The 24,129-nt window shown below is 40.8% G+C and overlaps 1 protein-coding gene across 1 annotated transcript in view; it reads left to right on the plus strand.

The window, feature by feature from the left end:
- Positions 1–24,129, plus strand: part of LOC148511403 (sodium/hydrogen exchanger 3-like) — a 184,073-nt gene that overhangs the window by 132,944 nt on the left and 27,000 nt on the right. Inside the window, exons 11-12 of the mRNA XM_088442279.1 lie at positions 4,803–4,932; positions 21,249–21,422. Coding sequence (XP_088298405.1) covers positions 4,803–4,932; positions 21,249–21,422 — 304 coding nt within the window. The remainder of the gene's footprint in view (positions 1–4,802; positions 4,933–21,248; positions 21,423–24,129) is intronic.

Here is a 24,129-nt window from a genome sequence, read left to right on the forward strand (position 1 = left end):
GTTCTGCCCTGCAGCATACAGCAGTCCCCTCTGTTACTGATGTATAGTAGTACTCTTGTGTAATTGTAAACATATGTACACACTAGTACTGTCTACACATGGCAAAGTTTTTAACTGAGCTGACTAACTTTAACTTACAGTAGTTACCAGTGCCACACACAATATAAATTTGCTATTAATACTACAGTACTAAGACTGACTCTTCTCAGCACGACAAGTGAAAACAATCGCACATCAGCACTGACAGGCAGCCCAGGTAGACGCTGCGGGGAGAGAGGACACCAGTGTGCAGTGCCAGTGGTGAGGTCATGGTGATTGACAGCTGCCTTAGACCCTGCTAGACCAGTGTACGGCACCCTCCAGTGGCCTGCACCCTTAAACAGATGCCTAATGCTGCCTCATTGTGGTGCCGGCCTGTATATTACTTTTTATATTACATATTCAACTTTTGAAGAAGTTGTATTAACAATCCAGGCACCCTACACAGTCACTCTGTGTTATTGAACTTTGTACTGTACTCATAGACATAACTGAGGCATGAACATATTTAATGTACTGTAGCTTACTATTTTTTGGTACTTGTATTTTATTTAAAATAGTTAAAATGTATTTTGTCTCCTACTCTATTTCCCATATTTTGCTTTCATTGTACTTTAGTTATCTCCTATTACTAATTACCAGGCTTTAATCCTGATAATTCGAATTTATCACAGCAATAAGAAATTAAAGATTATTGACATGTTTTAAAAATCACATCCAAGGACAGGGAAAGAGATGTGCTGTTCGGTTTTCTTGAAAAACAAACACACCCGAACTTTTGGTTGAATCGAGTCCCGGCTCGGATCACAAATGGTTTCCGAGTATAACCGAGTCCCGGCTTGGGTCTGCTGCTAGTTCGGAATCCGGATTTAAAAACCGGATCTCGAGTTTTGGATTGCATGCAAACAGGTCAAAATTACATGATTTTAGCTGAAATTTTAAAGAAACACAAATCCGAATCCGAAAGCTGAACACAAACCAAAACGTTTGAGGGTGGTTTTGACAAAACTATAACATTTGAGGGTGGATCTGAAGATGGCCTTAGCTACTGGGGTCAAGCTCTAGAATGGTGAATTTGCCATTTTTGCAGTTCCCATAGAAACCTATGTGGGTTGCTTTTGCGATTGAAAATGGGGAATAGCAGCAGATTTCTTTGATATGTGCTGCGATCCCCATAGATATATCCCAGGATACCTAATATTTGTGGGTATATTGATATTATGCAAATATTCTTTGATAAATGGATCCCTAGATCTTCTTTTCTGCCCAGGATATCTTCAAAACATAAAAATACTATAGGATTGAAAGCTTAGTTATTTTAAGCATGTTTAAAGTTATAATGACTGCAGGGTTATAATGCTGTAAATAATATTACAACCAGCTTTAGCTTTCTCATGTCGATATAGACACTTGTTGACATAGGGCCTGATTCAGCAAGGATCACAACTGCGATTACGCATGCAGATTGTTGCCTCTTGCGCATACGTATGCATCGCAGTGCGCGTGCTCGAACTAGTCACTGGGATAGGGATTGCGATCCTTATGTATGCTGCGACGGCATAGCGATCACAATGGATTAGCATATCATCGCAGTGAGACTGCGTGCATAATCGCAGCTGTGATCCTTACTTAGTGACTACATCCCATTCTTCAACTTCAGTCTTTTCTTGGACTAGTTGTGTTGATCCAGGAAAAGCCGAAACAAAACCCAATGGAATCAGCTGTAATCCTATCCCTGCGACACTTCTGTGTTTTAAGGCTTTTTGGTATTATTTGATGTAAAAAAAAAGTGTTCCATTGAAAGCACAGACTGACAAGGATATGAAAAACCATCTTCGCCATTAGAAGCAAAAAGCTACCACTGGTAAGCTTAGAGCTAAATGCAGCTTATCCACTCCTTGAAATTATATTACTTAATCGTATTGCTAAAAAACCTTGTTTTTGCATTTGAGTTCATGACCTGTACTCAGCAAGCATTATCCCAATCTGCCCATCTTTTCTTATCAGAGAATGTGAAAACCTAGAACTGCTGTAGACTACACTATTTTCATGTACAAAAGCTACAGTATGCAAATTGCATAAAATTATGTGAATTTGCAACATGCAAAAATTACATTTGCAGTGCAGAGCAGCAGACGTCTCATGTCGTGCTCATTTGTAAATGGTTGTTACTGTCTGCAGTGGCAAACACAGGATTTCTATAGGGGGGTTTCCAAATGCTTGATTTTAGAGTGAGTGTGGCTAGTCCATGAATGGGGCATAACTAGCACTTATACTTACATACAAAGTATATTGTGTTGCATAATTCCAGCATATACAGGACCAGAGAGCACAGTAAGCCATTAGATGCGGCAGTAGGTCCATCCTGCCTGAGCTGAATGTTTTTTTTCAGATGTGAGCACCATTCCTGAGCACTGGAGCAAGTCTGGGAGTCTGGGGGAGCAGCAGAAGAACCTAGCACTGCCCTGGATATATACAGTCAGGTCCATAAATATTGGGACATTGACAGAACTTTCAGATTTTGGCCTCTATTCACCACCACAATGGTTTTGAAATGAAACAAACAAGATGTGCTTTAACTGCAGACTTTCAGATTTAATTTGAGGGTAATTACATCCAAATCGGGTGAACGGTGTAGGAACTACAACAGTTTCAATATGTGCCTCCCACTTTTTAAGGGTCCAAAAGTAATGGGACTATCAACTCAAAAGCTATTTTATGGACATGTGTGGGCTATTCCCTCATTATTTCATTATCAATTAAGCAGGTAAAAGGTCTGGAGTTGATTCTAGGTGTGACATTTGCATTTGGAATCAGTTGCTGTCAACTCTCAATATGAGATCCAAAGAGCTGTCACTATCAGTGAAGCAAGCCATCATTAGGCTGAAAAATCAAAACAAACCCATCAGAGAGATAGCAAAAACATTAGGGGCCTCATTCAGAGGCGGTCGGAGGGTGCAAGCGGTCGCTCAGAAACTGGGCGGCCGCTTGCATCCTGACCGCCTCCGGGAACGCCTCCGTTTGGGCTGCCACCCCCCCGGCCCACCTTCCAAACGGGGTGAGCTGTCAATCAACATTGACAGCTCGCCCCCTTTGGATCGAGACCCGCTATGACCGGCGCTGTCGGTCGTAGCGGGTCTCACGCATGCGCACGACGGCGCCGTCATGCGCATGCTCTGTGGGGGGCCATCAACCCGGTCCGAGCGCATCAGCGCTAACGACCGGGTCTGAATGACCCCCTAGGTGTGGCCAAAGCAACTGTTTGGAACATTCTTAAAAAGAAAGAATGCACCGGAGAGCTCAGCAACACCAAAAGACCCGGAAGACCACGGAAATCAACTGTGGTGGATGACAGAAGAATTATTTCCCTGGTGAAGAAAAACCCCTTCACAACAGTTGGCCAAATCAAGCACTCTCGAAGAGGTAGATGTATATGTGTCAAAGTCAACAATCAAGAGAAGACTTCACAAGAGTGAATATAGAGTGTTCACCACAAGATGCAAACCATTGGTGAGCCACAAAAACAGGAAGACCAGAAGAGAGTTTGCCAAACAACATCTAAAAAAGCCATTACAGTTCTGGAACAACATCCTATGGACAGATGAGACAAAGATCAACTTGTACCAGAGTGATGGGAAGAGAAGAGAAGGAAAGGAACTGCTCATGATCTAAAATATACCACCTCATCAGTGAAGCATGGTGGTGGTAGTGTCATGGCGTGGGCATGTATGGCTGCCAATGGAACTGGTTCCCTTGTATTTATTGATGATGTGACTGCTGACAAAAGCAGCAGAATGAATTCTGAAGTGTTTCGGGCAATATTATATGCTCATATTCAGTCAAATGCTTCAGAACTCATCGGAACGCTTCACAGTGCAGATGGACAATGACCCGAAGCCTACTGCAAAAGCAACCAAAGAGTTTTTTAAGGCTAAAAAGTGGAATGTTATGCAATGGCCAAGTCAATCCCCTTACCTGAATCTGATTGAGCATGCATTTCACTTGATGAAGACAAAACTGAAGGGAAAATGCCCCAAGAACAAGCAGGAACTGAAGACATTTGCAGTAGAGGCCTGGCAGAGCATCACCAGGGATGAAACCCAGTGTCTGGTGATGTCTATGCGTTCCAGACTTCAGGCTGTAATTGCCTGCAAAGGATTTGCAACAAAGTAGTAAAAAGTGAAAGTTAGATTTAGGATTGTTTAGTTTGTCCCATTACTTTTGGCCCCTTAAAAAGTGGGAGGCACATATAGAAACCGTTGTAATTTCTACACCATTCACCTGATTTGGATGTAATTACCCTCAAATTAAATCTGAAAGTCTGCAGTTAAATCACATCTTGTTTGTTTCATTTCAAAGCCATTGTGGTGGTGAACAGAGGACAAAATATGAAAATTCTGTCAATGTCCCAATATTTATGGACCTGACTGTATGTACATATCTGTCTCATTATGCACTGGATAGTGTATTATTATATGGTATTAATAATTAACCCTATAGATGGTCTATAGCAGTGCACCCATAACAGTGCATGTTTTCCACATCTCCTAGTTGGTGCACAGGTATATTTATTACTGGCTGACACATTTTAATAGATCCACAGGTGGTTCCAATTATTTAATTTGTGATACAGAGAAGAACATGCAGCACTAGTAACATTCTATTATATCCAGGCAGACAGAAACCCCCCCTGCGTTTGCCTATGGTCTGACATGTATCAAATGTATCATGAACCGCTATAAACATTTCATTTTCCATTTCAGAAGAGAAAATGTCAGTGCCGTCTGCCTAGACATGCAAGCATTGGAACAACGAAGGAAAAGCATAAGAGATGTAGAAGATATGTTAAGTCATCATACACTGCAACAATATCTATATAAACCAAGAAGACAGGTGAGCAAATATGTAACTACAGACAATGAGTTAAGAGTTGCCTTCAGTACACATGTTGATGCTATTGACATAATATATCAGAGTGGCTCAGAAAGTTGAATTGTGGCCATTAGCTTACTTTCAGATATGACTTAGGTCCATTTCTGGATTTTTATAGAAAAAGAGTAGGAGAAGAGAAAGAAAGAGAAAATAGTGAAAAGAGGATCGAGGATGAGAGCAAAAATATCTGGTTCAGTGGCTGAAGAGCGCTCTTATCACATTGGTCCAGAGAGGGGACATCATAACAATAAACTCACACAGGTGATAGCTACATGTGGGACTTTAAAGTGTTAGTTTTTAAGGATTTTTCATCCACTTTCACTCTGAAGAGGCGTGAATTAGCATTATTGTAAGTTTCTTAATGAAAAACAATGCAAATTTGCCTTGCAATACCAGGCAAAATTGAGGGTCATGTAGGATTGCAAGGTGGTTATTTTTGACACACTACAGGCTTCTAGGTCGCACTTTGACTTATAACTACCACTGTCCTCTGTGGACACCCCAGCCCATCCAAATGGCTAAATAGGAGTATTACTCCTTTGGTTCTTTAGTGATTTTCAGATTACATTGAGTCTGTAGACACTTGTTGAATTACATCTAAGGCGTACTTGGTGAGTTTGTATTGATATTGTTTGAGTATTTTGCTTAGCATGCTCTTATTTGCTAGGTGTGTGTTATTATTTTTTTGCTATGCTTCATTCTTTCCTGTTACCCTTTATTTTTCTACACCTCCTTTTATCCCCCTCACCCTTTTTTGAAGTGGGCCATTTGACTTTGGGAGACATAAACTCCTTTGTTTTCAGGTAGGAGTTTCCCTCCTGGTTTTCTGTTTATTCGGAGTTGACTTACCCAGACTCCTGAGACAGGACGGGTGCCCCTCCACTTTGTTTAAAATTCTATCCCAATTTTCCTAGTTGTGGCATAGGATGATGTCCAGCCCACCTACTCAGTCTACTTCTACCAACAGTACAGTTGTGGCATAGGGTGATGTCCAGCACACCTACTCAGTCTACTTCTACCAAATTATCTGGTTCCTGGATTGGCGACTAATCTTTTTCAATGTCTTTTTAGGGGGGACATCAATTATCCAACCTTTAATGAGGCTTACACTATCTTGAGCCATAACAATTGTGAACTGGTTGATTCTTATCGTCCCATCAAACTTCTCATTCAAGAATTTTAATCTCTCAGCTAAGATTATTTCCTCCCGCCTCCAATCTTTAATGCCTGGGTTTACTACCAATCGTCATTCTAGTTTAGGAATTAGGTCTGCTTTAGCAGCTATTGTGGCAGCAAAAGCCTCTAACTCTCCCCACAACATTTTGCTGAGTCTCGATGCAAAAAATTCTTTCAATAGGACACATTTGTACCGTATCCTGGAGGAGAGGGACTTCGGGACCTCATTAGTTTGTTTAATGTTTCTTTTACACTAATCCTACCACCAGTGTATTTGACAGGGGACACTGTTATAATGTGTAGGGGTATGAGACAATCTTGCCCATTGTCTACGCTTCTACTTAACCTGGCACTAGACCCTTTGATACAAATCTTACAACATGTGATAATTTTAAGGGCATCCCTATTGGTCGATGTTCTTTGATGCTGCTGGCATTCACGGACTACCTATTTCATTTTTTCTCTAACCCTCCGGAATGTTTTCTAGAAGTGTTGCCAATTTGGCCAAATTTCTGGCTTCATGATTAATATTCAAAAATCTGTAGCTATGGCCTTATCCCTTATTACATGCCCCTCTTGGGTAAGATCCCTCCATATAACATGGGCATCTACTAGTATTCCTTATTTGGGTATACGCCTCCCCAAAAATCTATTTATGTTATACTCACTTAATAGAACTAAAATTATATCTAAAATCATGACAGAACTTAGTAACTGGTAAAATCTGCACCTTTCTTTTCCAGAATGAGCTTATCTCATAAAAATAGTTTATTTTCCAAATTGATTGTACCCATTACAGGTTCTGCCCCTAGTGTTGACTATTAGAGATGAACAAACAGCATTTCATAATTTCATTTGAAATGGTAACAAACCCAAAATTAGTCTCAAAATATTGTAAAAAAAACAGATCGGAAAGGGGCATCAACTTACTCCACCTTTCGTTTTGTATCCAAGCAACTGTTTGTTACTAAATTAAAGATTGGCTATCTCCAAATAATTTATATGCCCACTATGACTTAGAACTGCTGCCAGATATTAATCTATTAATCTATTTCAAACCAGGACATCCCACCTCTGGTATTGGACAACCCTCTGCTGATCAACACAAGAACAGTGTGGTATAAAAAATCATGGCGATTAACTGCCTCCTTCTCATTATTCATCCTTCTGCTGGGTAACTTTGCATTTCAAAATGGTCGAGCAACTTAACCTTTTGTATCTTGGTCAAAGGCGGGCCTATCATCATTTGGAAAGTTATTGGATAGTGTGACTCACAAACCCCTGACATTAGCTCAAAGCACTGAAAAGTTTTATTTGGATTTTGTATGAACTCGGTCCTCCACAATCTATCTACTACTGATTGAACTAATGCATTAGATATGGCATTTCTGTTTTCTCACCAGCCCTCTAGAGCAGTGTTGGCTAACCTTGACACTCCAGCTGTTATGGAACTACATAACCCAGCATGCACTGCTACAGTTTTGCTATTAGGGCATGCTAAAACTGTGGCAGGGCATGCTGGGATATATAGTTCCACAACAGCTGGAGTGTCAAGGTTAGCCAACACTGCTCTAGAGCTATCTCTTTTTATTATTCTCTACTACATACCTGTCTCTTTTCTCGGGATTACTGTACTGGTGTTACGGTGTGGCAAGAGTAGTTTCTACATCATCAGACCTCTAAAATCTTGTACACCCTCTCTTACTCGCTGTGTGCTTTACCAGCGATATAATATAAGGAAATGCTGTATAAAATATTTTATAGGGGGTATGTGTCCTCGTCCAGAGCTAATGTGATTGGGATTACAGTCTCTCCTAAATGTCAATTCTCCTGCCACACTGTTTCATTGCCGTTGGGGTTGCAATGAAATTAGACAATATGCTATGTTGGATCTGATAAATTTCCTTCCATTAACCTCAGAATGGGTGGTGTTGGGTGTCCATTGCTTAGATATCCGGATGACCCATGGAAACTTCTTACTATCATTTCTGCGATAGTTGACAAATGTACCATGCAACAATGGTTATCCCCCCTCCCACCTTCCATTGCCCTATTTATGGAAAAAAAAATCATTCAAAATGGACTGGATTGAGGCCTCCCTGCACAAGGAAACTCAGGTTGGAAAATTATTTACTATTTGGGAAAGCTATATAGATTCTTTGCCAGAACCAACAAAATCTCAAATTCGTATCTGTTTTTTAACTACGCAATGGTATGAGACCCGATTACTACTAGTTGATCCCCGATACAAATCTGAGTATTCTACGACTTTGTAGAGTCTAATGGATGCCATCACTGTAAGCTTGGAATCCCCTCTTCCTGGGCCCACTGCTTATCTCCCTCTCTCTCCCCCTTCTGTCTTTCCTTACTTCTTCCCTTTTATTTTTTTCCCCGCTTTCACTTTCCTTTCCTCTCTCTTTTCCACTCACCTTATCTTCTAATTTTTTTATTTGATATGATCACTATCTATGCAAAGGTTCTTATTTTTGTCTATAATGCAACATGAAAAAGAAAGAAAAAGAAGGGTAAAAGTAGTTTGGGTGATGGATATAGCTACCCCTCTTTTCTTCAATTTTTGCCATTGAAATTATATATGGACTTTTATTTTTTTCCCTTTTTACTTGTTGTGCCTCCTATGTTTCTATAAAATACTCGCGATATGATGTAGTATCATTGTTTGTGAAGTATTGTACTCTGCTTTCTTTGTACTTATTTTGCTATATGATGGAATAATTGTAAATGTGGGTATTATTTATGTGTCCATTACTTCAATATAATCAATTTTGAAAAAATAAAGAAAAAATTAGTAGAGAGAGAAAGAGGGAAGTGAGAGAGAGAAAAAGGAAAAAGAAAAAGGAGAGGGATAGAGAGAGAAAAGCAGGTGGAGTGAGAGAGAGAGAAAGAGAAAGAGGAGAAGGGGAGAGAAATAGTTGGGGGAGAAAAAAGGAGGGGTATAGAGGAAAGAAGAGAAACAGAGGAGGGTAGGAAAGAAAAATAAGAGGAGAGGAATAATTAGAAGAAAGAGAGAGAAAGGAGGAGTAGTGAATAAAGCAGGAAAGAAAAAAAGGAGAGGGGGGATACAGAAAGAGGAAGAGGAGAAGGAGAGAAAGAGGAGGGGGAGAGGAGAGGAGGAAATAGTTAGAAAGAATGAGGGTAGAGAGAGAGAGAGAAAATGGGGGGGGGAGTACGAGAAGAAAAGGGGAAAGTGACACTTTTTTAGTATTTAGTTAGTGCAAAGGACTGGATGCAGCCTTAAGTAAACTTAGGTTCCTCTCCTAATTACAAATAGTCAACCCTTTGCACATATTCTCCATACCATCCATTATGTAGAATTTTCTCTTTTAATTTAATTAGTTATGGTCTTTTAATGTGATGGTTTTTACTTTTAATGCTCTTTTTTAGTTATCAATCATGCACCATATATAATATATATATAGAGATGTGCAGTTCGGTTTACTAGAAATCCGAATCCACACGAATTTCGCAAAACGGACAGATCCAAGTCGTGGTTCTGATCTCCTGAGTATATCCAGACAGATCCGAGTCACAGTTCTGATCTTCCCGCAGTTCAGAATTCGGATTGCAAATCTGAATTTCGGGCTTTGGATTGCAAAAATTACATAATTTTAGCTGTTTTTAAAAGATTTTTAAAACCAAAACACGGGGGTCAGCACACATCTCTCCTCCATGATAACCAAGATCTATTTAAAGGCTAAGAGAAGAGATAGATAAAAAAAATATAATTAGGGGTATATTTACTAAAGTGCAGGTTTATAAAAGTGGAGATGTTGGAGATGTTGTCCATAGCAACCAATCAGATTCTAGCACCTTTTAGAAGATAATAGCTAGAATCTGATTGGTTGCTATGGGCAACATCTCCACTTCTATAAACCCGCACTTTAGTAAAAATACCCCCTAAAAAGGAATGACTACATACCAAAAACAAACTGTATTACTTTTATTTTATATATTGGACTTGCATTTTGATATATAGATTATAATAAATATATTTGTTTATTTAGTGGTCCTTATTGCAACTTATAACCACTGTAAAGATCTATTTCTAGTACTATATCTTATCTCATATTTTCTCACTGCCCTCCTTACTATTACTCTTTTTTAAGACTGTAGGTATTATACTATGCACCAAGGATTGCAATTATATTTAGTTTTTTTCATCCAGCCTGGTCTACCCATAGGTCAGCCTATGGCTTTCCTGGTATCTCAATGTAGGTTAAATAAGTCACCTAGGTGAAAGATGCACCTTTATTATATATTAATATACGCAACACATGATAATAGCAAAAACAAATGTGTCAACACCAGGGGTGCCCCACACTGCAAACTACACACTCTAATACAGTGATAGTTTTTTGTCTCAGTCACTGCCTACTGAGTCACGTGCAACCTTTTTCTACCCACAAGATAAGGACTGAGATCATTGTTTTCTCACTTTTGGTGGGAACACATATTAGAAAAGTCTGCTGAGTCATCTCAATTAATTTGCTACCAAAACTTTGTCACCCTGCAACCAGGCTATCTGGAGCAGTAACCCTGTTCCGGAGATAGAGAACCGTCTGCCTTGTGTGTGCTTGTATTCACTGGTTCAGTATATATAATGATTGGATCCACCTGCCAGCGCCGTCCTTCTTCCCCTTCTACACATTATTATGAAATTTGGATTCCTTAGGAATATACATGTAATTTCTAAGATCTCTATCAGAATTCTTATGGTGCATACACACTGTACGATCTGTACCACCAACGACTTGAAAGATATCTTTCAGTGAAGTCATCCTGCCACATCTCTGAACAGGCAAGTTGACGATATGATCCAAGTTGGCCTGCATGCATGGACGATGAAAGATATCTTTATCGTCCATGCTGGAACGCGCATCGTTGGTCATTGTCAGGTTGGTAACTGCAAAAAAGTGAACGATAACGATATCATTATCGTTCCTATCGTTCATGAAAGTCGTACCGTGTGTACGCACCATTAGCCTCATATTTATGGTTGACACATCTCGTGTAACTAGTTTCACTGATCATAGATTGACACAGAGATTTCCAAAAACATGACATACTGTATGAAAAAGGTTTTCTGGATGAAGTTTCCTTTTTAGGTAATAACATAAAGACCTGAGTGAGACCCTTAATCATTGTTCTCTGTAGGCATACCATCTGGGCTGGCCATAAATCATAGATGGCATGGTGATCTTATCTTGTTCTCATCCAGATACATAAACATTCCTCTGTTACAGGACCCAGACCTGTTAGATACAGCATCCATTAACCCATGGTTTATTTACACTTTGTTTTTAGATACTTCAGTAAAGAGAAAAAACAAACAGCAAAGCGACGCACTGTATATGTCAAACATACAAGAAAAGGAACAGCAAGAAAACATGAGCTGTTCCAATATGACAACAAAACATTGAAATGCAGTGGGTTTTCATTTTAGAGCTATGCAACAGAAGCCTAAACAATAAACAATTGGTCCATATCAACTGTTAGAGAGATATTTAGGTTATAATAACCAATAAAATAAATATAAGGCAAGAGTGGGAGAAAGGAAAGTGTTAATGGAGGAAGCAGTGGGGGAGGAGTCCAGAACACCAATAGAGCACATCAGGGACACTACTAAAGGGCCCTCAGCATGGACAAATTATGGAAAGTGACCATGGCCCCCAAACTTGATGATACTTGATGATTGGAAAGTAAATTATTCAAAAGGGAGATAATATATTCCATAGATAATATATACCACAGCTTATTGACAAGTGCATCACAGTTAGGGAGCGGAGTGGACTTCCAGTGTTTAGCTATTAATAGCTTATAGTCATTACACATATGCAATATCAGTTTATTTACAGGCTTGGAGACCAAATGCAAGGGCCGATGCATCAGAAGCACTAGTGGGTCTCTGCTTCTGTGCAGGAAGTAATCTGTGTCATAAGATTCACAGCCATGGACCAAAACTATTGGATCACAGGACATTCCCACCAAGGAGGATATCCTAATTGCCACGATAACCCGTTTTTCCTTGAAAAGTTTCACCTGTGAAATTTTATTTGCCAAAAATGGTTTAGTCTACCCTATTAGCCAGCGTTTTTGCGGTCATGACGTTTTTTATTGCAGTTATCGCAATTCTTTTTTCGGGACCCAGGAGCAGGTAATAAGTTGTGCAAAATTCCTATTTTGGCTAAAAATGTCCGGACTTGGGGCCTGAATCAGCTTAGGACAGAATTGCAAATCTGCACGCAAGCAGCTTTGCAATTCCATCCTTGCAATTATGGTAATGCAGCAGGAGGCATCACCATCAGGCCTCCTACATGCATTACTTATCTGAGCTGCATTGTACAATGCAGCATCGGAAAATCTGCGGTAACATCGGCCGGCTAAGTGACCCATGGGGTCACGCAAGCAGGCCACCGCAGATGAGAGAAAGAGTCCCGGAAATCTCAGTTAGCCGATGGAGATCCTGGCTTCTTTCCCCCCCTAACGGTGGTGACATGCCTCCGTTTCAGGAAACATGCAGGACCCGTACTGCACATGCGCAGTACTGGTCAGGCGCCTATGTAGATTCCCGAACATCAGAAATCTGTGTTCAGCTAGTGCACTGCTGAATGAGGCCCTTGGTCCAAAACCACTGGGATACTCTCCTTATTGACTATGTAGGTAAAAAATATTTTTAATTAGCTTACTGTGGCCAATAATGACATGTCAGTTTTGGGGTAAAAAAGTAAAAAATTAATATATAGGGATTTAAAGTAGTGGGACAGGTTTATGTACGTTTAGGTACGGATGGAACATGTGTTTTAAACATTGCAGGAGGTAGTGACAGGTGTATTTTTAATATTTTTTAAAAGTGCCCTAAAATCACTTAAAAATATACTTACACCCATTTAAGTGTATAACTAATTTAACTACAGCATTTATTTTGGCTAAAAAAACTTGCTTTCTGTCATTACAGGTATTTGACTATGTTAGAAAAATGTTTATAAATGCCATTTGACCCCTTTATTATGGCCACTAATATACTTCTATACCATTACCCAATATTAGTTTACCTTTTTGGAGGTACAGGCTGGTTTTCTCATTTTCACCTGTACTTATCACCTGTCATCCATGCAAAAATTATCATGCGAATTGGTTATCACCGGTTTTGCAATAGCTTGATAAATGGGAGCACGCATAGCTGCGATAAGTGACATATTCGGAGTGAAAAGTTTTAGGCGTGAAAAGTTTTCAACGACGAAAACGTTTTGTTTTAGCATCTAATTAAATAAACCCCAAATATGGAAGAATGTGCCCATCATGCCACAGTTTCGCCAACATTGGTCTGAAGAATGTAGATTCCAGTTATGTATCCTGTCGGGAGTCATATATAAAAAGAGTGTATACTTTAAAATATGTTTTCCTGATACTGACATTAATGGAATCCTTGGCAATCCTAGTTTTGATGCGAGACCATCCTTCATCATCCAATCCCAGCCCAAGGTCCCATTCCCATGCCACCTCAAAACACTCTTTTGGAGGATGTTCAGGGGATAGGATAGAATTATACACCACAGATATAGCACCCCCAAGTCCCACAGAATACATGCATTGATGTTCAAATGGTGAATACTTATGAAGCATCTGGGAGTGACATTGGGAATGTATGGAACTACTAATCTTTAAATAGAGATAAGGGAGAGTGGCAGGGGAGGCAATAATGTTCCTGTATGTCAGGAAAGTGGCAAAAAATCATGTACCCCAGCTGTCAGCTACAGCGAGGCCATCCTATCTGAAAATCCCAGGGGAAATAAAGGATGTTTACAAATCGGTGATAAAGTGGATGGATAGGACTTTAGCGAGAATCGACTGTTCTCTACAGTTTAGTGACACATAATGACTTTGCTGGTACTCATTCTATTGGCAGCAATCATGACCACATTTATGTATTTTATTTTCTTAACTCATGATCATGCCATGATCATGACAAATTGGGTCATTTTATTCTGTTTTTAGTAAATGGAAATTCAGTATACCTCAAAATCCATGTCCCTATTTTCTCTGGTTCTTGTTTATCTTATTTCATTTGGCATGTGACTTAATAGTGTATACGACTTAATAGCTGAGGTATTTTTTCTTTTGTTCGAGGCTCAGCCATCTTTATAAAATATAATTAGTTTAAGCTAGTTACTGTTATATTCCATTTTTTATTTTTGTAGATTGTTGTTTTTAAAAATCAGGCTATACTTGATGTCCAGGTCTAGGGATGGCTGGGTTTAAGTTGCTTTTATTAGCTTTTAGCTGGTTCAGTGTAATCAAGTTTGTTTGCATAAAGTACACCCTTATCTCCGTAAAAGTTCATATTGGAGTGACCTATTATTAAAGAAGCAAAAAACATGTGAGTTTAAAAAATGCAGTTTACCTGGGACCAAAAACACCCAAATAAAAATGTAATATTATTAATTACTCTTAAAAATTGTTATATACACATTTCAGGGATGCTCTCAATACTGTGCAGATAAATAAGAAGATGTTTAAAACATACAGGGCCGTAGCTAGGGTAGTACGGCCGGTGCCATCGCACAGGGCACCACAGGTCAGGGGGCGCTGTTTGGGCCTGTCTAATTTCTGTTTATTATCATTCTTGCTTGTAGCTTCCTCTTATTTCATCCCCAGCATCTCCTGGCCTCTCCTATCTCTTCCCTGGCCCTTTTTCATAAGACGATTCCCCTTTTTTGGGTGCATTATGTCCCTTTGAAAATGAGGGGGCGATAATGCTCTTTCTGGCACAGGGCCCCAAAACTCTAGTTACGGCTCTGAAAAGATGTTCCACACAATAATCACTAAATAATTATTTATATATATTTATAGTTTATGCACTGTTACACATAGGATTACTTCCATGTACTGTATGTAGCAATGTTTTATGTTTTAAATGTACAGCTATTATGATTTCCTATCAAGGGGAAAATACTCCCTCTTGTGGTAACAAATTAGTAATATCTATACAATCTCCAATTTTCTTCATCCATTCACAATGTCTTGTTCATATTAGGGGTGTGCACCGGCCACTTTTCGTGTTTTGGTTTTGGATCTGGATCTTTCTTCGTGTTTTGGATCTGGATTGGTTTTGCCAAAACCACCCTTCCGTGTTTTGGGTTCTGGGTTTTGTGTTTTGGATCTGTATTTTTTTTTTAAAAAGCATAAAAACAGCTAAAATCACAGAATTTGTGGGTTTTTCTGCTCCTATGCTATTATTAACCTCAATAACCTTAATTTCCACTAATTTCCAGTCTATTCTGAACACCTCACACCTCACAATAGTGTTTTTATATCCAAAAGGTTGCACCGAGGTAGCTGGATGACTATGCTAAGAGATACGAGTGGGCGGCACAAACACGTGGTCCATCTAGGAGTGACACTGCAGTGGCAGACAGGATGGCAGTTTGAAAAACTAGGCCCCAAACAGTACATGATTCAAAGAAAAAAAAGAGGTGCAAGATGGAATTGTCCTTGGGCCCTCCCACCCACCCTTATGTTGTATAAACAGGACATGCACACTTTAACAAACCAAACATTTCAGCACCAGGGTCTGCCACACGACTGTGGCTGAAATGATTGGTTCGTTTGGGCCCCCACAAAACAAGCTGGCAATTAATCTGTCCCTGCACAAACTGGCTCTACGGAGGCAAGATGTCGTCCTCATCCTCCTCATCCACCGATTCCTCACCCTCTTCAGTGTTGTGTACATCCTCATCCTCACAGAGTATTAATTCGTCCCCACTGGAATCCACAACCACAGGTCCCTCTGTACGTTCTGGAGGCTGGTCTCCCTGGAAGAGTTGATAATTCATTTTATGAACATCATCTTCTCCACATTTTGTGGAAGCAACCTCCTACGCCTTTCGCTGACAAGGTTCCCGGCTGCACTAAACACTCTTTCGGAGTACACACTGGAGGGGGGGCAACTCAGGTAAAATAGAGCCAGTTTGTACAGGGACCTCCAAATTGCTTCTTTTTCCTGCCAGTACAGGTACGGACTGTCTGACATGCCTACTTGGATGCTGTCGCCGATGTAATTCTTTAACAGACAGACGCACACTTGTCGCTGCTGCTTTAAGGATGCAGGTGCGGCTACAGCCCACACATTTCACAAAGACAGAAAAAAAAGAAGAATTTTTTTATTGTTTGTGGAGCGCACTTTGAGGGTTACACCACCCTTCAACAGACAGACGCACGCTTGTCGCTGCTGCTTTGAGGATGCAAGTGCGGCTACAGCCCACACAATTTACAAAGACAGAAATTTTTTTTTTTTTTAAATTGTTTGTGGAGCGCACTTTGAGGGTTACACCACCCTTTAACAGACAGATGCACGCTTGTCGCTGCTGCTTTAAGGATGCAGGTGCGGCTACAGCCCACACATTTCACAAAGACAGAAAAAAAAGAAGAATTTTTTTATTGTTTGTGGAGCGCACTTTGAGGGTTACGCCACCCTTTAACAGACAGATGCACGCTTGTCGCTGCTGCTTTAAGGATGCAGGTGCGGCTACAGCCCACACATTTCACAAAGACAGAAAAAAAAGAAGAATATTTTTATTGTTTGTGGAGCGCACTTTGAGGGTTACACCACCCTTTAACAGACAGACACACGCTTGTCGCTGCTGCTTTGAGGACAGTATCATATGCAGTGAAAGTAGACTTGTCAGAAATTGTTGGCACGTCCTTCAGTCCGGACCAGATGTCCAAACCGGCCCTTGACTTATGACACAGGCGCACGCTTGGCGCTGCTACTGTGTTGATGCACGTGCGGCTACATCACACACAAGTCACAAACATAAAAAAAAAAGTTTTTTCTTTTTTGGAGCACTTTGAGGGTTACACCACCCTTTAACAGACAGACGCACGCTTGTCGCTGCTGCTTTAAGGATGCAGGTGCGGCTACAGCCCACACATTTCACAAAGACAGAAAAAAAAAGAAGAATATTTTTATTGTTTGTGGAGCGCACTTTGAGGGTTACACCACCCTTTAACAGACAGATGCACGTTTGACGCTGCTGCTTTGAGGATGCAAGTGCGGCTACAGCCCACACAAATCACAAAGACAGAAAAAAAAAGAAGAATATTTTTATTGTTTCTGGAGCACACTTTGAAGGTGTCACCACCCTTTAACAGACAGACGCACGGTTGTCACTGCTGCTTTAAGGATGCAGGTGCGGCTACAGCCCACACATTTCACAAAGACAGAAAAAAAAAGAATATTTTTATTGTTTGTGGAGCGCACTTTGAGGGTTACACCACCCTTTAACAGACAGACGCATGCTTGTCGCTGCTGCTTTGAGGATGTAAGTGCGGCTACAGCCCACACAATTCACAAAGACAGAAAAAAAAAGAAGAATTTTTTTATTGTTTGTGGAGCGCACTTTGAGGGTTACACCACCCTTTAACAGACAGACGCATGCTTGTCGCTGCTGCTTTAAGGATGCAGGTGCGGCTACAGCCCACACATTTCACAAAGAGAAAAAAAAAGAATTTTTTTATTGTTTGCGGAGTGCACTTTGAGGGTTACACCACCCTTCCACAGACAGACGCACGCTTGTCGCTGCTGCTTTGAGGATGCAAGTGCGGCTACAGCCCACACATTTCACAAAGACAGAAAAAAAAGAAGAATATTTTTATTGTTTGTGGAGCGCACTTTGAGGGTTACACCACCCTTTAACAGACAGACACACGCTTGTCGCTGCTGCTTTGAGGACAGTATCATATGCAGTGAAAGTAGACTTGTCAGAAATTGTTGGCACGTCCTTCAGTCCGGACCAGATGTCCAAACCGGCCCTTGACTTATGACACAGGCGCACGCTTGGCGCTGCTACTGTGTTGATGCACGTGCGGCTACATCACACACAAGTCACAAACATAAAAAAAATAGTTTTTTCTTTTTTGGAGCACTTTGAGGGTTACACCACCCTTTAACAGACAGACGCACGCTTGTTGCTGCTGCTTTAAGGATGCAGGTGCGGCTACAGCCCACACATTTCACAAAGACAGAAAAAAAAAGAAGAATATTTTTATTGTTTGTGGAGCGCACTTTGAGGGTTACACCACCCTTTAACAGACAGACGCACGTTTGACGCTGCTGCTTTGAGGATGCAAGTGCGGCTACAGCCCACACAAATCACAAAGACAGAAAAAAAAAGAAGAATATTTTTATTGTTTCTGGAGCACACTTTGAGGGTGTCACCACCCTTTAACAGACAGACGCACGGTTGTCGCTGCTGCTTTAAGGATGCAGGTGCGGCTACAGCCCACACATTTCACAAAGACAGAAAAAAAAAGAATATTTTTATTGTTTGTGGAGCGCACTTTGAGGGTTACACCACCCTTTAACAGACAGACGCACGCTTGTCGCTGCTGCTTTAAGGATGCAGGTGCGGCTACAGCCCACACATTTCACAAAGAGAAAAAAAAAGAAGAATTTTTTTATTGTTTGCGGAGCGCACTTTGAGGGTTACACCACCCTTTAACAGACAGACGCACGCTTGTCGCTGCTGCTTGTCGCTGCCTCCATTTATATTATATTGATATATACGTGCGGCTAAGGCGCACACAAACACAGAAAATATTTTTTTATTTTTGCTGGAGAGTAGTGCACTTTGTGGGTTACACCACCCTTTAAGAAATGAGCCAGCCGGCTCTTTACTTATGGGACACAGGCGCACTTTTGGCGCTGCTCCTTTGTTGATGCACGTGCAGCCACAGTGCACACAATTCACAAACACAGAAAATATTTTTTTATTTGGTTTGGAGTGTACTTTGGGGGTTACAGCACCCTTTAACGGTCAAGCCAGCTGGCCCTTTACTTATGACACAGGCGCACGCTTGGCACTACTTTGTTGATGCACGTGCGGCTACTGCGCACACAATTCACAAACACAGAAAATATTTTTTTATTTGGTTTGGAGTGTACTTTGGGGGTTACAGCACCCTTTAACGGTCAAGCCAGCCGGCCCTTTACTTATGACACAGGCGCACACTTGGCACTACTTTGTTGATGCACGTGCGGCTACTGCGCACACAATTCACAAACACAGAAAATATTTTTTTATTTGGTTTGGACTGGAGTGTACTTTGGGGGTTACAGCACCCTTTAACGGTCAAGCCAGCCGGCCCTTTACTTATGACACAGGCGCACGCTTGGCACTACTTTGTTGATGCACGTGCGGCTACTGCGCACACAATTCACAAACACAGAAAATATTTTTTTAGTTGGTTTGGAGTGTACTTTGGGGGTTACAGCACCCTTTAACGGTCAAGCCAGCCGGCCCTTTACTTATGACACAGGCGCACGCTTGGCACTACTTTGTTGATGCACGTGCGGCTACTGCGCACACAATTCACAAACACAGAAAATATTTTTTTATTTGGTTTGGACTGGAGTGTACTTTGGGGGTTACAGCACCCTTTAACGGTCAAGCCAGCCAGCCCTTTACTTATGACACAGGCGCACGCTTGGCACTACTTTGTTGATGCACGTGCGGCTACTGCGCACACAATTCACAAACACAGAAAAAATATTTTTTTTTAGCACTTGGGGGGAGCACCCCTGTTGGACAGAGCACCCCCTGGACAACACTACAGCACCCCTTTAGGACAGGGACACTGCACAGGACTTTGGAGTCGACACAGCCCCTATGGACAACTGACTGCACAACACAGTCCAGCCAGCCCCTATGGACTTTGACGTAGTGGACACAGCCCCTATTAACAACAGCAGCACAGCACAACACAGCCAGCCCCTATGGACTTTGAAGTAGTGGACACAGCCCCTATGGACAACAGCAGCACAGCGCAGCACAGCACAGCACAGCACAACACTACTCTGCACTACACTACACTACACAGCCCAGCCAGCCCTAACTCCCACCCTCCCTCTTCACTATCCAGTGTCCACAGCCGAGTGAGAAAATGGCGCCGATGCGGGTACCTTATATAGGATCCAAAACCCGCGAGACCCGGAAGGCGGGATGATGACGTTTTGCCTCGATTTCAGATCCAAGTCAGGTGGGAGAAGTCGAGCCTGACTCGGATCGGCCTCGGATCGGGTGGGCTTGGGGGGGTTCGGATTTCAGAAATCCGAACCCGCTAACCCCTAGTTCATATGGTGGCTCAGCATATAAATCACTTAATTTATGAGTATGTTGGGGCTCTCTATATGTGGAGTTAACAGGCAGTGTGAACCAGTTTAAATTAAAAACAGTAATAAAGTGGTTATTTTGTGTGAGACTTTTTTTTAATTACTTCTTACAGTATTTCTGTACACAAGTTTACTATTTAGTTTTTTTTAGTAATATAGGGGTCTATTTAATACACTAAAAAGACTTTTAGCTAGAGAAAGCCTAAACTATTTGTTCACCAAATTTAGTAAATGGAGAACTGCATAGAAATTACAGATCTCTCTGCCTTTTAATTTCTCCCATCACATTTCTGTAGCCCTCAATGGATTCAATGGGGGGTTGTGCAGGAATGCTATTTCTCTAATCCTTACTGACAAACATAAAGTCATCTCATTTTACCTGCAGAAATGGAGAAAAGCAGGTAAGATGGATTCTCTTCCCGATTCTCCGATGCCCCAACCAGCTCCCTGTTCACCTGGCCGGCTCACCAATCAGCCGCATTCCGATGTCGCCAACACTGCTCAGCGCATTCGCGGAGCATGCAGACATCTTTGCAAAATATGTGTAGGAGCTCCTCTCAAGGACAGCCATTTACCACAAGGGCTGTCCCGCCATTTTAAATACAGAAATATAAATAATGTGATAATTGCAAAGTAGAAAATGGCAAGTTTTTGTGCCACTTTTTGATTTGTTTTTTAAATTGACTACATAATGTTTATGAGTTACGCAATGAAACCCATATTATTATTGACTGACAGATCTTACATATTATTTCTATAGAATAGTATAGGGACTCTTTTTGTAGATCAACAATTTATGATTTGTTACAGTATTTTCTTTCATGTTGATAGTTTTGATGCTTTCCATGAATTTGTAAAATCTTTGATTACAGTTATTCTTAACCTTAATTAGTTTTTTTGTTTTTTATATCAGCAAAAACACCTCTATAGTCGTCATGAAGTTACAGTAGATGAAGATGAAAAACAAACTAAGGAAATATTTCAAAGAACAATGAAGAAGCGCTTGGAGTCCTTTAAGTCAACCAAATTTGGATGTAAACAAGCTAAACATCTCAACAAAAATTATAAAAGAGATCGAGGGCAGAGAGTAAGTAAATATAATGGATTTTAAAATGGATTTGCTGAGCTTCAGGCTATCATACCATTTAAATGTCATTGTTATATTGTACATACCAGTTCAACAACAATCTTCTCATGAAACACTTGTGGGCATAAACAGATGGCCACGAGGTTTTGCCCGCAAAAAAATTACACGGACCACGCAACTAATTTTGGGTTACCACTGGTATGCGCATTCCCATTACCCGCTGCATCCAATGAAAAAAAAATTGGTCAGTTGGTTTTTTGCAAACAAAATCCTGCGGGGGGAGAAAAAAAAACATACGTATTCCAGCTGGTCCGTTCTCTGCTATGCTCGGTGCTGCTTCTATACACTCCCCAGACTGGCTGCGACTGCTGCTGCATGGTGGTAAGTGACTGCACAGCACAATGAGGTCACACACACCAGACGGGGTGACACACACATGACAGGTGGGGGTCACACACACAGAAATCACTCACACACTCTGCAGACGTCGGAGGGAAGACTTCAACATGCCTGAGAATCGGAGAAGGAAGACAGCGCTGCTAGAAGGTCAGTGGCAAACGTAGGATTTCTAGAGGGGGGTTTCCAAATGCTTGATTTTAGAGTGAGTGTGGCCTGTCCATGAAGATGGCATAATTAGCACTTGTCCAGCTTTAATATGTTACATACAGAGTATATTATGTTGCATAATTTCAGCATATACAGGACCAGCGATCACAGTATGCCATTAGATGCGGCAGTAGGTCCATCCAGTCTGAGCAGAATGTTTTTTTCCAGATGTGGGCTCCATTCCTGAGCATTGGAGCAAGTCCAGGAGTCTGAGGGAGCATCAGAAGAACTGAGCACTGCCCTGGACATATATGTACATATCGGTCTCCTTATGTACTGGATAGTTTATTATTATACAGTATTAATAATTAACCATATTGTTGGTCTATTGCAGTGTACCCCTAACGATGCATGTTTTCCACATCTCCTAGTTGTTGCAGAGGTGTATTTATTACTGGCTGACACATTTTAAAAGATCCACAGTTGGTGCTAATCATTTCATTTGTGATTCTGAGAAGAACATGCAGCACTAGTAACATTCTATTATATTACTATTTCTATTGTGGTCATGGTGTGTTCTGGGGAGGGTGGTTTCCAGGCAGACGGAAACCCCCCCTGCGTTTACCTATGAAGGTGAACAATTATTGGACTAATTAAGCTAATTGGAACTTCCAATTAATTAGTCATTAGGGGGGATGCTGTAAAGGTCCAGAAGCAAGTCCCGATAATTATTTCTTAAAATAAAGATTTTTTTAAAAATTAGACCTGCTCTTGAAATGCTCAAAAAAAACTTGTGCGCTCAAAAAAAATCAAATCCCCACACCAACCCCACACCTAATTGAATACCAAAATGTTTTGGCAAACTCGCACCTAATTGCATATGTCCCTTGATCTTATTTTCAGGGTAGTGACATCATTCTCCAAACCAATTAGATAACAGGAGATACACACCATTAGATCCCATGAAGGTGGAGATTTGTTCAAAAGTGGACAGCTTCACAGAAATTATTAAATACTTAACAAATCGAGGGTCTTTAAAGCAAAACATTGAGTATTCTCTTCTTTATAGAGGCTAAACTAACAATAATTAATTTCTGACTTCTGACTTTCCCTTGCCTTGTTAATTGCAAACTTAATAGTTTCAAGAGAAATCAGAAGTAGGGGTAGGTTGCGTCCCACTCAAACAGTGGTAAATATGTAACCAGAAAATAGGGTTATGAATGTCAGTATATGTAGTTTGAAAATCACTAGAGTGAGTTTGACTTCAAATTCAGATGTTAATATACCGGTAGATAACTGATGGTGCTCCCTCAGAGTTATGAATCACTTGAGTCACTACTCAGATGTACTCAACATCACCCAAACAAGACATAGGTATGTCACTAGAGTGTTCTAGTGCTCTCATTGGATGTTCACTGCCCTAGGGCACACGTTAATAGAACATACATGAAAATAGTTCATTCTATTTTTAAAAATATTTTCTGACTCCTGTTGGCAGTTAATATTGGTACAATTATTGGTACAATTATTTTTATCTGCCTTGGCTATATGGTGTTTGAGGAATTCTGGGCTTCAATTAGACTGTACTAGCTATTTTTGCGCTAGGACACAGTGATAATCTATATACTGTACAGCCATGGCCAAAAGTTTTGAGAATGACACAAGTATTGATTTGCACAAAATTTTTGTCAGATGTTACTATGGTATACTGAGGTAAAATTACAAGCATTTCATAAGTGTCAAAGGCTTTTATAGACAATTACATTAAGTTTATGCAAAGAGTCAATATTTGCAGTGTTGACCCTTCTTTTTCAAGACCTCTGCAATTCGCCCTGGCATGCTGTCAATCAACTGCTGGGCCACATACTGACTGATGGCCGCCCATTCTTGCCTAATCAATGCTTGGAGTTTGTTAGAATTTGTGTGTTTTTGTTTGTCCACCGGCCTCTTGAGGATTGACCACAAATTGTCAATGGGATTAAGGTTTGGGGAGTTTCCTGGCCATGGAACCAAAATTTCGATGTTTTGTTCCACGAGCCACTTAGTTATCACTTTTGCCTTATCGCTAGGTGCTCCATCATGCTAGAAAAGTAAAATTCCTGATTACAGTGTACGTCACTGTGTTTACCTTCCCCCTACACCCAGCGCCATCCCATGCTCC

Source organism: Taudactylus pleione, unplaced genomic scaffold, assembly GCF_031769625.1.
Source record: "Taudactylus pleione unplaced genomic scaffold, aTauple2 ptg000309l, whole genome shotgun sequence".
Lineage (NCBI taxonomy): Eukaryota > Metazoa > Chordata > Amphibia > Anura > Myobatrachidae > Taudactylus > Taudactylus pleione.